Source organism: Podarcis gaigeae, assembly GCF_964106915.1.
Source record: "Podarcis gaigeae genome assembly, chromosome: 12".
NCBI classification, from domain to species: Eukaryota; Metazoa; Chordata; class Lepidosauria; order Squamata; family Lacertidae; genus Podarcis; species Podarcis gaigeae.
The window spans coordinates 7,040,821-7,056,475 of NC_139688.1; the positions used below are offsets into that span (position 1 = coordinate 7,040,821).

At 44.9% G+C, this 15,655-nt stretch overlaps 1 protein-coding gene across 50 annotated transcripts in view; it reads left to right on the forward strand.

Moving 5' to 3' along the window:
- Positions 1–15,655, forward strand: part of OBSCN (obscurin, cytoskeletal calmodulin and titin-interacting RhoGEF) — a 265,894-nt gene that overhangs the window by 101,292 nt on the left and 148,947 nt on the right. For 20 of the 50 annotated variants that reach the window (XM_083703814.1, XM_083703862.1, XM_083703817.1 and 17 more), the window contains 10 exons: positions 2,836–3,099; positions 5,534–5,800; positions 6,798–7,061; positions 7,819–8,082; positions 8,256–8,519; positions 8,958–9,221; positions 9,551–9,814; positions 10,347–10,610; positions 12,150–12,413; positions 13,822–14,088. In XM_083703814.1, the coding sequence (XP_083559940.1) occupies positions 2,836–3,099; positions 5,534–5,800; positions 6,798–7,061; positions 7,819–8,082; positions 8,256–8,519; positions 8,958–9,221; positions 9,551–9,814; positions 10,347–10,610; positions 12,150–12,413; positions 13,822–14,088 (2,646 nt within the window). The remainder of the gene's footprint in view (positions 1–2,835; positions 3,100–5,533; positions 5,801–6,797; positions 7,062–7,818; positions 8,083–8,255; positions 8,520–8,957; positions 9,222–9,550; positions 9,815–10,346; positions 10,611–12,149; positions 12,414–13,821; positions 14,089–15,655) is intronic. The other 30 variants (XM_083703845.1, XM_083703849.1, XM_083703850.1 and 27 more) reach the window with 10 other exon arrangements.

A 15,655-nucleotide genomic window follows, 5' to 3' on the forward strand; every position in this document is an offset into this window, starting at 1 on the left:
CCAACTCTGGGATTGTCTTTTGCTAATTACCCAGAGCTCAGGGTGGGGTCTCCCCCCTATATTTCTGGAAGAGAGTCTTCTGCCTTGTTGATGGATTTCTTGATGGGTTAATGACTCTGCCTTTGTTTCATAATGGCCCATCTCCAGGCGATTCCCTGGTCAAGAGAACAAGTCCAGTCCGTATTTTTACACTGCTAAATCCATTGATTAAACATCAACATTTATGAAAGCCAGGAATTATGAGGTTTGGTTAAATTCCAGCCCCCTTACTGAATCCAGGTATTTTAGGGGAGTCTTGCCTCCCCACAAATTTATAACAATATTCTATTTTGCTCATTAGCATTGGGAAGCTTTCACTGATAGTTAACATCTTGTTTTAAGCTTGGTGACTTGGATAATGCACTTCTGTGTGACCTGATAAAGTGCTTTCTCCCCCCCCCCAAATATATTTTCAACCTACTTGCCTACCAGTCAATCGAAAAGGTCGCCTTCCTTTTGCAATATAGTCCAACTGCCTTGGACCACGTCTTTTAGCTTCTCATCCATGGCTTTTGTTCATCCTTTCCCCTCCTGCTAACCAAACTACATTCTTCATCTTTGAAATCTTCTCGGTTTCCTCATAACCTACCTCCTGTGTTATGATTTCTGGATCAAAACTATTAAAAAGCCACAAAAGTTCCACATCTGAAATAAGACATTCCCTGGAATGAAATATATCTGAGAGTCTTTTACTTGGAAACTTCCAAAAGTTTATTGGGTGCTGGCTATATACTAGCAAGGGACTCTCTGAGATTCTTGTTGGGATGTTTAGTCCCATGCCAGTGGCTCCATGATGACTGCAAAGTCCTCGGGTGGCATGTAAAGGTAAAGGGACCCCTGACCATTAGGTCCAGTCGTGACCGACTCTGAGGTTGCGGCGCTCATCTCACTTTATTGGCCGAGGGAGCCGGTGTACAGCTTCCGGGTCATGTGGCCAGCATAACTAAGCCGCTTCTGGCGAACCATAGCAGCGCACGGAAATGCCGTTTACCTTCCCGCTGGAGTGGTACCTATTTATCTACTTGCACTTTGACGTGCTTTCGAACTGCTAGGTGGGCAGGAGCAGGGACCAAGCAACGGGAGCTCACCCCATCGTGGGGATTCGAACCGCCGACTTTCTGATCGGCAAGTCCTAGGCTCTGTGGTTTAACCCACAGTGCCATCCGTGTCCCGACAGTGCCACCCATGTCCCCGGGTGGCATTTATCTTACTTTATTTCATCCGTTTTAATCTACTTTTCTTTAAAGTCTTTTATGACAGACATTTCTGATGGTATCTGTTTCCCAAATAAGGCAACTTACACTCTCTCCTTTTTCCTTTGTCATGCTGTTGGGCATTAACCCAATGGCTGTGAAAGTCTATTGGTCTAATGGTTGCTATTTCCCATTAGAAATGCTTGTTTGCGGACATAATAATGTTAGGATCCGGCTTTAAGTTGCTAAATATCACAACTGTAGGACATCATGGGGCATGGTTACTAATGGTTGCTTGGTAGTAAACTTGGTAATAATCTGGATCTATAGACCTGCAGGGCATGTCTCTTATCTTCTGTAGCTCTGCCTAAAAATAGCTGGTTTCAGGTGCTTCAGAGGAGCCCTTGGCACAATTATGCAACTGTTCAACTTCCATAATATTTTGAAGAACTTGAGGAGGCTGGTACATCAGCTTCGTTATGAGGCTTTTTCAGGGCTGGTTCTAGCTTTCAGTCCCTGCATTGCTGTCCTAGGCTGAAACCCTAAGCCCTTGTAGCTAGGAAGTTAGTCCAAATGGGACATAATTCTGAGTAACTTCTGGGGTTGCGCAGAACAAGATGCACATCGATGAAAAAATGGCTCTTGGTGCATGTCAGGCTGGAAGATCCTTATCTAACATGCAAAACCCAGGGGAATCTGCAGGTTCCATGTGTCAAAATCATGTCAAATCTTCTTCTGGAGAAGCCAATGGCATTAATTTTAGCAGAAATCACTTCCAAGTGTTCTCACCACTGCAGATGAAGACTCACCATTTTGGTGTGTCCCCCCCCCCCCAACTTCTGTTCATTCGTCTTTAAAACTCACTGTTTAGGCTTCCTGCTTCTATTTCTTATTTTCAGTTCTGCTTATTGCATTCCTTTTTCATCCTTCCTAGCAAGTTTTTCCCCCATGGAAAATTCTAATGAGTTCATATTTTTCCCCATTTTAAGGGGTAGGTGAAATGTCTTTGATGTCTGGCAGTGTTTACTGCTTTTACCGTCCTTTTTGTTTGTTTGTTTGTTTGTTTGTTTGTTTGCTTGTTTTGTTTGCACGATGTTCATATTTACATTTCATTTGTGTGTGTGTGTGGGTGTCTGTACATTTATGTCTCATTTGTGGGGATGGTGAATGCTACCCACAAACAAATTATTTGTGGTGCTTATCATCTGTCTGTAAGAGTTTGTGTTCTGAAGTTGGATGAAATGAAATCATTACTTGTGACCTCATTTCAACCAATCATCAGGTCCACATTTCCATTTCATTTCATGTCCAAAATGCTGTTGAAAAACCTGAAAGCTAGGAAATGGCTGACATTTAAAATTCCCAGAACCTTTTCATATTTTTTGTTTGTTTTTGGCATATAATGAAACAGCATTGCTCTTTCAAAAGAGTTTTAAATGCTTTCTATATGGTTCTGTTGTTGGTGGAAAGAAGCCAGAATCTGCCATCAACAAAGCACTGCTCTCTCAAAAGACCCTTCTAATGGATGCAGGTGAACAGCTCAAGTGGTTCTTGGAATATCTGGGTCACATGACACACTCTCTATCAATATTATTCCCCTCAGCTGTGCCTGCACGTTTCCAAGAAGAACTTAAAAGCCAGGAAGTCACGGAAAGTGGGACGGCCACTCTGCGCTGTGAGCTGAGCAAGGCTGCCCTAGTGGAGTGGAGGAAGGGTGAGCGGTTGCTCAAACCGAGTGATAAATACAAAATCAAACAGAAGGATAATGTTGCCGAGCTGATCATCCAAGACGTCACGGAGCAAGATGCTGGCGATTACTCTTGTGTGTGCGGAGATCAAAAAACATCTGCCTCTCTAACTGTGCATGGTAAATATTATACACATGTGGCATTGACAACATTCTACAAGATGCGTTTTATACCTAGATTCTCCTCAGACCATTCTACACCGGGTTTCTGTTGATAGTAGTAATTATCCTGTTTCTTTTTCCCAAGTCACATTTTGTTGTTTCTCTGACTAAGTGTACCAAAATTGATGCAAATGCTCTAGCTATAATTTACTCGTAGCGTTTGGGAGCAACTTAGTCAGTGTTGAGGTTCCCATGGCCCAGACATCAGCAGGCGGGATATTTAACCATGCTCTGTGTATATATGGATAATAACATTTATCTAAGCAACTTGAATCATTCCAACCATAGTCTCCCCCTATAGTTCTCTGAGTTGTAGCATGGGCTGGTACATAATCCATTTTTGGGCACAAGTCTCTCATTGGCCCTGATACACTTTGTATACTGGGAATGGTGGAGGGAGGAGAGGAGGTTTTCCTCAAAGCAGCTACAGGTTCTCAATACCGCCCACTAGATCCTCAGCCCAGATGCTCTGTGGCCAGGTTCACGTGACAAGGTAAGTCAAACTTTGGTTAGAGCTTGTGCTTAGTGATGAGAAAGTTGGACCACAAGTCCCAGTCTGGATGGCATGCTAAGCCTAGAACAGCGGTTCTCAACCTGTGGGTCCCCAGATGTTGTTGGACTACAACTCCCACCACCCCTAGCTAGCAAGGCCAGAGCTCAAGGATGATGGGAGTTGTAGTCCAACACCATCTGGGGACCCACAGGTTGAGAACCGCTGGCCTAGAAAAGGGAGCAGAGAGGCTGCGTTCTCCTCTCTGGGAGCTCACGCATTTGTGGAGTCTTGCCAACCCAAGGTTTGGTTTAGTGCGCTGGGTGCATGCTGCCAACAGATGTGTGCATGGATGTTTGGTGGAGGTGGGAGTGGAGGAACTGGCTTCCTTCTGGCCTGTTTTGCTGTTACTGTATAGATGTCTGTACACAAAACTGGTAGAACGTTGCCTCAGGAGAGTGAGGAAAATTCTCAGGGATGATTCACAGCCTGGCCGGCACTTTCTTGATCTCCTGCCCTCGGGCAGAAGATATAGAAGCAGGATTAGTCGTACCAACAGGGTAAAGAACAGCTTCTATCCGTGGGCTGTTAGGCTGCTGAATGAAAAGATAACAACAGGGCAACTGACTTTCGGGTTTGGTGTGTGTGTGTCAGTAAACGAGGGGAATTAAGACTAAGAGAGCTGAGTGGGGGGGGGTGCTCGTGTAATCTCACTGTATACAAGTTGTACAAGTGACAATAAAGCATTTAAATGTGAAGCTGGGGCAGAGGTGGCTGTATTAGGAGCATTTAATTCTACATGGTTGCAGAGTTTTCAAGCTAGCTAGAGCTTTCCAACAGAAGGAGGGGCATAAGGGGGCATATAGTATTGGGTGTGCTTTTCTCTGGGGCTTGGGTAGAAGAGGAATGTAGAGGAAAGGAGAGGAGCCTATAGGCTAGATGATATGGAGCGAAAGGCATTTTGCAGGGCTAGTGGGGGAGGCATAATAGTGGCTCTCGTTGCTAAAAAACCTGAAGCAGCCCTGAGCCTGTTTTAGAAGATTGCACTGTGTTTTACAACTAATCATCGCAGACACAAGATAGCATAGACATTCATTTCTTTAACCTAATATTGACTTGTGTTTATGACATGACTGTCCTCTATGCAGTTTCTGTCAGTTATCATTTGCAATACAGTGGTACCTCGCAAGACGAATGCCTCGCAAGATGAAAAATTCACAAGACGAAAGAGCTTTTCGTGAGTTGCTTCGCAAGACGAATTTCCCTATGGGCTTGCTTCGCAAGACGAAAACGTCTTCAATGCATTCCTATGGGAATGCCTTCAATGCATTCCTATGGGAACCGGTGCTTCGCAAGAGTAAAAATTCGCAAGACGAAAAAACTCGCAGAACGAATTAATTTTGTCTTGTGAGGTACCACTGTACTGTTTCTCCTGACTGGCTTGGACAGTCTCCCCAAATTCTCGGAACTCCTTCAACTTACAGAAACAGTTAAGACCCACCTCGGTTGGTGAATTATGCCATGGAGACCATGCAAAACACAGAGGTGTACAGTGCAAGTGAACCCAGAGCCACAAGGCTTATTTTGTGCAGGGAACCCTCATGCTGCAGCTCATTGGGCAATTCTAGCAATATGAGCATGAGAAGTCCAAGGAGCAGGCAACTATCTGTCTTCAAGAACCATGGCCAAAAATTGGGGACAGCTATAAGCTCTTCTTTCTTCTCAGTGGCATGACGTACTTAAGGTTCCATGTATGGGTGTATCATTTGCCCACCACATGTTGATACCTTCTTGGAAATCAGAAAAGTCACCCTATAAATACTAGGGTAAGTGGTGGATAAGAGGAATCTCCTGGAATCTCCCAACTGCTGTGAGTTTTAATGTGCTCTTTGTGATCTCCAGCCTTGCCTCCACGCTTCAAAACAGAGCTGAGCAACCTGGAGGTTGCAGAATGCGGAACAGCTACTTTGCAGTGTGAGCTGACCAAGGCAGCGGCTCCAGTGGAGTGGAGGAAGGGCAATGAGGTGCTCAAGTCAAATGACAAATACGAAATGAAGCTAGAAGGTGCTGTTGCTCAGCTTGTCATCCACAGTTTGGAACTGGGAGATGCTGGAGATTACAGCTGCACCTTTGGTGACCAGAAGACCTTGGCTTCCTTGAGAGTGAATGGTACATTTAATGGTTCTATTTCCTGTTTGTCAAATGCAACATGAGTAACCTCAGGAAAAGTAGGCATCCTTATCTGTCTGTCCTCCTGGACTCTCCCCATGTAGCTATCTCTCCCATGTAGAGATCTAAAGAGGTTTACAACACTGATAGGCTGAGTATTATTGCTTGTATTTTGAGACCCAGGGCAACAACCAAAACATGCAGAAACTGTCAGGAGTTCAGCCTACACTCGAGTAGGACCCTGGCAGAGAGACATGCCTGACTGGCATGTTCCCTCCCTCCTGGTCGATCGTTCGGGAGCTTCAAAAGCTTTCTTCTGCCCGAACATTACAGCCACCGATGCCAACAGACATCTGCACACTTAGGGATCCGCAGAGTTTGCGCAGTTGCATAACAGACCTCAGCAACTCAGCATTTTGGCTAATCTACTTTTATTTACGTTTAAACACACATGGAGCACTGCAACATGGCTCCCTCTCTCTCTAGCATCAGACAGCAAAGAGAAAAAGAACAAAGGACAATAGTCCCACTTCACGGAACACAGTAATGCAAACATCCTGTCTCCGTCACTTCCCACTCTGTGGAGTCAAAACATATACCGTCATGTGAATGACAACAATCCCATGACTGCAATCATGGAGCAGGAATTCTAACAGAAACCAGGGAAACAAGAGTGCTGTATTCTCAAGGATGTAGGTAATATAGAAGTATATAAAAGAGGCACACAGTAGGTTTGGGCTGAATGGACATCCAGCATAATGAAGGTTCTGCTGCATTGTCACTTCTCCTATCCTCCATAGTTAACATAACCAGGTGGCCATGGAGTAATCTTGGTAATATACAACTGATACTGATTTTACTGGTGTGCTGATTCTGTTGTGGGGAATTGCATAGAATTGTGGAGGAGTGTCTTTAAATCTCCCAGACTCTCAATGCATGTAAGAAACGTTTTTCAGATGTTGATAGTCACTCAATATATTCATTCTAAACTTCTTAGCCCTCCCTGCCCTTTTCAAGAAAGGCATGGAGGATCAAGAGGCCTTGGAAGATGGGACGGTTGCTTTCCAGTGTGAGCTGACGAAAGCATCTCCAGTGGAGTGGAAGAGGAAGCATAAGTCACTCAAACCGAGCGACAAGTACAAAATGAGGCAGGAAGGTGCTGTCTCAGAGCTTGTGATAGTCAGCCTAGAACTTAAGGATGCTGGAGAGTATTCCTGTGTGTGCGGCAACCAGACAACAACTGCGGCTCTGACAGTGCACGGTAAATCAGCGTGTCCTAAATGTCCAGGAAGTCTGGAAAACCCTGGTCGTTCTTCCCTTCCGGTCCTCTGTGTGTGTTGACGTCGCATTCTCCTCTGTTTTGTCATAACTTCCTAACTCACTGGATATCCCAGTGCATGTTCCTGCACTGATCACCCCCTTGGTCTATCTACTGTTTCCCCTCTATTCTAGAGTGGTGATTTTCAGACTCTGTTCTGGGGGAACCCAGAACTCTTCAGAAGGCTGTTGAGGGTTCCTCAGTTAGAAGATCTGCAATGGAAGGTGAGCTTCCCTGATAGACAGCTTGCCCGCCAGCAGCAGCTGCAGGAGAATTTTTACTCTTGGGTCTTTTCAGGACTGTGTGTTCCTCTAGAACATTTCCCGTAACCTTTGCTACGAGTAAGAATTCCCTAGCAAACCAACAAGTAGACAAATAGATATAGAAAAGGTTCCCCAAAGTTAAAAAGTTTGAAAACCATAATTCTAGAGCATCCTTGCATTATTGTTCTCCTCAAAAGACCTCATGCATTCCCATTGCTTTGTTTTGACATGGAGTGTTCCGTCGTCTGGCTAATGCACATTAATGATATCTCTGTGGCATGTCCACATCTGTGGTGTGTTGTGGTCTCACTTCAGCTGGAAAGGATACTGGCATGAACCTGCATTAAACAGTAGCAGCTGTGGAGATCTGTTCATTTCACCCACACTGAGAGAACACAAGGTTGCTGAGAGTATTTGCTGCTTCCTTGTTTTCTTAGCCTTGCCCATAGTTTTCAAAGAAGAACTGAAGGGTGTGGAAGCTGTGGAAGGCGAGGTGGCCACCCTACGCTGCAAGCTCAGCAAGCCTGCTTCGGTCGAATGGAAGAAGGGCAGCCAGTCACTGAAGCACGGTGAAAAATACACGATGAGGCAGAAGGACACCATAGTGGAACTGCTGATTCATCACCTAGAAGAGGAGGATTCCGGCGATTATACCTGTGTGTGTGGCAACAGGCAAACCACAGCTGCCTTAGCAGTACATGGTAATGCCATATATTTTTAAAGAACCATAATGATTTCCACCATCCCTTCACCCATTTTTTTTTTTTGTATGTTGCTTGTCTTTGAAGAACACCCATTTTGGACTTGTCATGTCCATCGCAGTGGGCATCTGGGTAAGTGTGCTTTAACAGGCTCTACGTGTTGTATCCCTCAGTTCCACCGGCCCTCTTCAAAGAGCCCCTAAGGAATGTGAAAGCTACCGAAGAAGGAACAGCCACTCTATGCTGTGAATTAACTAAGGCCGCTCTGGTGGAGTGGATGAAGGGGCAGCATTTACTCAAGGAAGGTGATAAGTACAAAATGAGACAGGAAGGCTCTGTTGTTAAGCTGCTGATTCAAGATCTGGAACTGACAGATGCTGCCGAATATACCTGCGTCTGTGGAGACCAGAAGACAGCAGCTTCCTTGACCGTGCATGGTAAAGAAGTTAAATGCGTGGTCACCTACCATCCCACTAACTGTACATTATCTGGAGTTGGATGTAACTTCCACATGTTTGTGTTCGTCATCTGTATCTATGTCATTTCTGTGACTTCGTCTCTGATTGTTGGGCATGGCCTGTCAACATTTGTCTAGGAGCAATCGTCGTTGAAATAAGTTACCTGTTCCCAATTCATTTCAATGGTGTTTCCTCAAGATAACATTCTCTGTCTTGTTAAATTTTCCACTGGCTTCCCATAAATGGTGAAGACAGGAAGCTGTATTTGCAATCACAACAAGTTGTTATCAGCTTCCTGCCTTCAAAGCCTTCCTATGTGTTTTGATTGTTGTTCGCTCATGTTGTGTGGTCCACAGTGCTCCTCCCAAGTGGTCACTTGTTGTTTTAAGTGCAATGATTTTGTTCTGTGACCCTCAGCCTTGCCTGCAAGGTTCAAACGCAACCTAAAGAACGTGGAAGCAACAGAAGGTGGTGTGGCCACACTGCAGTGTCAGCTGACCAAGGTTGCACCCGTGGAATGGAAGAAGGACGGCCAAGTGCTCCAAGCTAGTGAAAAGTGGATCATGAGACAAGATAGTGGCACTGTAGAGCTGGAGATCCATCAACTAGATCTTCAGGATTTGGGAAACTATAGCTGTGTGTGTGGAGACCAACAAACTACAGCGTCTTTGACAGTCAATGGTAAACTATGGGTTGCAAATTAACTTCTCAGAAAATTTGCTAATTTCACCCTGAAATAGCTATATCTGCCTTTCCTAACCTAGTGCCCTCCAGATGCTTCAGGCTACAGCTCCCATCAGCGCTGGCTGGGGATGGTGGGAATTGTAGTCTGAAATATCTGGAAGACACAAGGCGTAAGGCAGTGCCCACTCTAGTCTGCAGCATAGTGAGCATGCACTTCCAAGTGCCATGGACTTCCAAAGCTTGATTCATAATGCATTTAGCACAGCTCACCACTGGTCCAAACTTTTGGAGATGTTCACGCGCTCTGCTTCTTTTATGTCCCGTAGCTCTCCCTGCATTTTTCAAGGAAGAGTTAAAGAGTGAGCAGGTTGCAGAAGAAGGCTCAGTAACACTGCGCTGCAGGTTGAGCAAAGATGCCCCAGTGGCGTGGAAGAAAGGGCGCAACCTGCTGAATGCAGGTGGCAAGTACATCATGATGCAGCAAGGGACTACCGCAGAGCTGACTATTGATCATGCAGAAATGCAGGATGTAGGAGATTATACCTGTGTATGCGGAGACCAGCAGACAACAGCTGCTTTAACTGTCCATGGTAAAAGCAAAAGGCCAAGCTTGATTAGATGACTTCCTAGTATCACTTCCAAAACTTAAGTTTTGTGCAATACCTATCTCAACTCTTTAATATTCTTTTATAATTTTTTTTTTTTTTTATTTTTAAATTATTTTATCTTCCCCCTTCTGCCCCTACCAAGTAGGAATGGGACAAGACAAGATTTTCTCCTAGTACTTCTGGACTTACAAAGTCCCTCTTACTTTGATGAGACCATTCTAAAACCAATAGAAAACTGGTGGACTGGGCAGGGAGTGGGGTGGATTTGTAGGAGCTTGAAACACCAATGTCTGCGGCAAGCCTGAATCCTGAATTAAAATTGCTCCTTGTTGCCGTGATTGTTGGTTTCTTTAGTAGGGATTCTACTCTGAATTAAAATAAAAGCGTAAAATAATAATGGGAAGTTACTGTTGCATGTCTAATTTGCCTGGTTTTCAGTTTTATTCTTCATCTCTTCTTCTTCTGTGGCCCTGAGTAGCCAACTGCATAAATGCCTAATCTGTTGCATCCTCAGCTTTACCTGCCTATTTCAAAGGTGAACTAAGGAACCAGGAAACCACCGAAGGCGAATCTGCTGTTCTTCGGTGTCAGCTGAGCAAGGTGGCCCCAGTCGAGTGGAGGAAGGGGCAGCTGGTCCTCAGACCAAGTGAGAAATACACACTAAAGCAGGAAGGCGCCATTTCAGAGCTGCTGATCCAAAGCCCGGATGAACAGGATGCAGGAGAATACACCTGTGTTTGTGGAGACCACCAGACCACTGCGACCCTAAGAGTCAATGGTAAACAATGCTACTTGACAAACAACGGGCTTTTCACGCTGCCTTGTAACATCACAATTTGGGAAGCAAACTCCACCTTCTCTGTTTGCCTCTGTTCCTACTGTCCCTTTCCACCTCTTTTTCCTTTGGAATACCATCCTCTGTCTCTGTTGAACTGGTGGCTGTGTATACGCAAGAAGACCCCTTCATCATTACCATTTCGGCTTTTGATGTCCTTGCGTCAACTACTTTTGTGTTGCTGTCTTCCAATGGCTTCCATCCCTGTTTAAACTGTGTGTGTGTGTGTGTGTGTGTGTGTTCCACTGGTAATGCATGGAGCAGTTCTGGCTGCGACATGTGTCCGTGTTCAGCTATTGTGCACCTTATGTGTATCACACGTCTCTGTTTGTTTATGTCTTATTGTTGAGCACCATAGAAGATTTATCACACATATGCCAAGCAAGCAATGTCTTCTGCAGCCACCAAGCGAATGGGAATCAGGTGGAATTATGTTGCCCAAAGGAATCCATCATATGATGGGAAACCATTGTTGTCAAATCAAGGGCTGCTGCATACAGTGGTACCTTGGTTTAAGAACAGCTTAGTTTATGAACAGCTTGGATTAAGAATGCTGCAAACCCAGAAGTCAGTGTTTTGGTTTGTGAACTTTGCCTTGGAAACAGAACATGTTCCGCTTCCTGTTGAGTGTGTTCCATTTGTAAATCGAGTCCCCCGCTGCTATGGGAAAGCACACCTTGGTTAAAGAACGCTTTGGTTTAAGAACGGACTTCCGGAACGGATTAAGTTCGTAAACCAAGGTACCACTGTAGTAGTAATTACAGATTGAATTTTGAATGGCATGAAGAAAAGCCTTTTTTCACACAAGAGCTCCACAGTCAGGAAGTCACAAAAGGTGGAAGATTGACTCTGCTACTTGAGGTGACAAAGGCTGATGGTTTGGTGGAGAAAAGGAAGGCGCCTAGAAGTCTCAGACCCAGCAACAAGTGCTTCATTAGGCAGGGAGACCCATTTGTTTCCGACGTAGATTCAAAGAGTGGTGAAGAATATACTTGCAACCATGAAGACCAGAAGAAGACAGTCTCCTTGACAGTCAATAGTAAAACTGCATTGTGCAAGTACTGTGGGATGAGTATTTTATTGCCCATTGATCTCTGAACTTGAACTTCATCATTCCATTGCAAGTTGTTCCTGAAATACATTGTAAATCCTCCTGTGTTCCTGTTCCTGGTCGTTCTGTTCTCTTGTCTCTGTGTTCCATTGCGTTTCGGTAGCATACATCCATGTCAGTGTCTCGTTTGTCGAGAAGGAGTGTGTAGAGATGACCTCCCACCATCCCAAAGTGCTGTCTCCCTTTCAAGGTCGTGTGCCAATGCCTGGTGAAGCCAGTGGAGGCATTTCCATTGAAAATCAACTGGCATTGGACTTGGACTTTGTATAGATTCCCCATTCCACCTTATATTATCTACAACCTTCCCTCGTCTCATATCACCCAGCTACTAGTGTTGGGTCATCATACATTTATAAATCTGTGTTCTGCAGCTCTCCCAGCACAGTTCAAAATGGAACTGAAGGATGTAAAAGCCACTGAAAATGAAACCGCCACACTACGCTGTGAGCTCACCAAAGCCGCTCCGGTGGAGTGGATGAAGGAAGAAAAGAAACTAGCAGAAAGCAACAAGTACCGAATCAGGCAGGAAGAAACTGTCACAGAGCTGGAGATCCACGATTTAGACATGGAGGATGCTGGGCGCTACACCTGCACATGTGGAGACCAGAAGACCACTGCCGTCTTAACAGTTAACGGTAAAGTGTATGAAATTGATCCAGCCAATGAATGTATCGATAGTCAAATTCTAGAATTATAAATAAGTTCGGGATTATGGTAGGGCTGCAAAGTAAATATTTCAGTCTCATTCTGTGGAATGGTTTGCTCATGTACAGTCATGGATGACTCTGGGGTTGCGGCACTCATCTCGCTCTACTGGCCGAGGGAGCTGGCGTTTGTCCGCAGACAGCTTCTGGGTCATGTGGCCAGTATGACTAAGCCACTTCTGGCAAAACCAGAGCAGCGCACGGAAATGGCGTTTACCTTCCCGCTGGAGTGGTACCTATTTATCTACTTGCACTTTGAACTGCTGCTAGGTTGGCAGGAGCTGGGACCGAACAACGGGAGCTCACCCCGTTGCGGGGATTCAAACCGACCTTCAGATTGGCAAGTCCTAGGCTCTGTGGTTTAGACCACAGCGCCACCCGCGTCCCTACTTGCTAATGTATACACATGACTTAATTCCCTTGCACTTGATTGATTTACAAGTGATAACTGGCAGCTGAATGTTTGAACTAGTGGTCAGCATTGTGCAGGAGAGGACACTGGGTGACTTGAAAGTTCAGCCTTCAAGGTTTCATCTGGAATGACTTATTTGCCCATGAAAGTTGTTACTTAGATGTTGCAGTCATCAATTAATGAACATATGTGTACCTGCAGTGAACCAGGCCTATAGTAGTGGTGGAGGTGGTGGTAATAGTAATAATAACTTATAACACCATAAGACTGGTTTCTGGCAATTTATATTTTCTTTCTGGTACTTTCACAGAATTTTTAAACCATAAAGATTTGAGATGCCTTGTGTCAACATTTTGAAATTTGGGGTCTTGTACGTTGTTAAGACTGGCAATTTTCAAAACACTGAAATGTGAAACTAGGAGCTATTCACAGCCATGCAGTAAATATAGTTTATTGTTTTGGTCATCATAGTCATTTGCATTCCGTTGCAGTGAATGCCATGTGTTTACTGTCTGAAACACTTATTATTATTGCTAAATATAAGTCCTGATTGACTACTGTTCTTCCCACTGTCCCACGAGGAAAGTTGATACAAACTAAGTATAACTCCTTAAAGCCAGCCTAGCAAAAGCACACTTACTAGGGAAAAACCAGGTATTCACCATGGACACTGAACATGCCCTTACATATGGTTAATTGTAACAGTTCCCCACATTGCAGCAAAATCTCTAATGTTGTGAATGACGCTCTTCTCCATTGTTTCCACCAATTGCTTCTTTCCTCCAAACAGCTTTTTCTTTCTTTTCTTTTTTTGCACATGGAAGGAGCCTCCGCCGGGGTTTCGCCTTCCCGAAACAGTTCCCCTTCTTGCACCTATGAGCATTATGGCCCATGTTTTGTCTTCATCTCTTGTTGTTGGCTCCACAGCCCTCAAGCCTGAATTCAAGCAACGGCTGAAGAATGAGAAAGGGGAAGAAGGAGGAACAGCCAGGCTGCGCTGTGAGGTGACGGTGGTTAAGGCATCGGTGGAGTGGAGGAAAGACGGCGCGGTGCTTCATCCCGGTCCCAAATACGAAATGAAACAGGAAGGTGCCAAGCACGAGCTAGTTGTTCGCGATTTGGAAACCAAGGACAGTGGAGAGTATTCCTGTATCACTGGGGATCAAACCACGTCGGCAAAGCTGGAAGTTAAAGGTAGGAGGCAGCGTTCCTGGTGTAATGGTTGTAAGGGGGTTACTTGTGCGTAAGTTGCCTTCAGTTTTAGTTATATTGCCTGGCCAACCATGCTTTGGCTGACAGCTCACACTCCGTGACCGGTCAGTCACTTGCAGAATCCGTTAGTGAGCGTTTCTTGAACCTCTTCCAGCATAAGAGCTGTTTGACGCCAAGTCTCCTCCTACTTTCCCTGCGCGGAACACGTCTGCGCAAGTAAGGGGAAGGCAGGGGCGTGTCAGCACTCTCTCCACTAGTCTCTGGTGAAGGGTCTTGGAGACCTGTCTCCAATTCCTCCATCTCCCTCTCTTCTCTACTGGTGTTACGCTGAATTCCTTCCCCCCTGCTGGTCCCCTCTCCAGCATCGCTCGGGAGCCCTGCCTCCACCTCTTGCTCTGATGTCAGTTCCCTGACACCTGGCAATTGTTGCCATTACAATTTGGCAGTCTAATCCTTTGCGACGGGATAAGCTCCCGTTGCTCTGTCCCAGCTCCTGCCAACCTAATAATAATAATAATAATAATCATAATAATTTTTTATTTATATCCCGCTCTCCACAGCCGAAGCCGGGCTCAGATCAGCTAACAACAATAAAAGTAACACAGTTTACATAAAACCACAATCAATTCATTGAAATGCATCCTAAAATCAATTCATTCTAAAATCAATTCAGAATCAAATTAATGGCAACCATTGGGCTAGCAGTTCGAAAGCACGCCAGTGCAAGTAGATAAATAGGTACAGTTGTGGCAGGAAGGTAATTGGGTTTCTGTTTGCTCTGGTTTCTGTCACGGTGTTCCATTGTGCCAGAAGCAGTTTAGTCATGCTGGCCACAGGACCCAGAAAGCTGTCTGTGGACAAATGCTGGCTCCCTCGACCTGAAAGCGAGATGAGCGCCGCAACCCCATAGTCTCCTTTGACTTGACTTAACCGTCCAGGGGTCCTTTACTTTTACCTCTCTTAATTAGGGTTGCCATATTTCAAGAGGTATAAATCAAGACACAAAAAGTTGTTGAGCTTTTTCAGGGCAATTGTCTGATAGTCCCTCCGCCAGAGCCCAGGTCACCTGCACCAGAACCTGAACCAGAGTCGCCCCCCCCTCAACAAAAAAGATAAAAAAATAAAAACCAAAAATCCAGGACATTTTAAATTCCCCTTGGATGGACATGTAGGACCCCCAAAAGAGGACATGTCTGGGAATTCCTAGACATATGGTAACCCTATCTTTTTGTATACCAAGAATGTATAACTCAAAATGCATGGTCCAAAATGCATTAGACAACGGATCCAGGGTAGGATTTAGCTAGATCATGGAATGGTCCAATTTAATTTTCAAAAAATAGATGCAATGCACACAATTTAAAAAGTAAGAGAAATGGAAGCTTTATATTCTCCACATGCTGTTTTCTGTGGCATAGTAGTAAATTCTGTGTTCCTTCTTGAATGGTAGAATATTCACAATTACCCCATGGGTTCTCACTCAACTGCTTAGATCTGTGGAAGTGGCACTGTTGCAGACGCCACCTGATACTTGTTCTGCCCTTCCGGA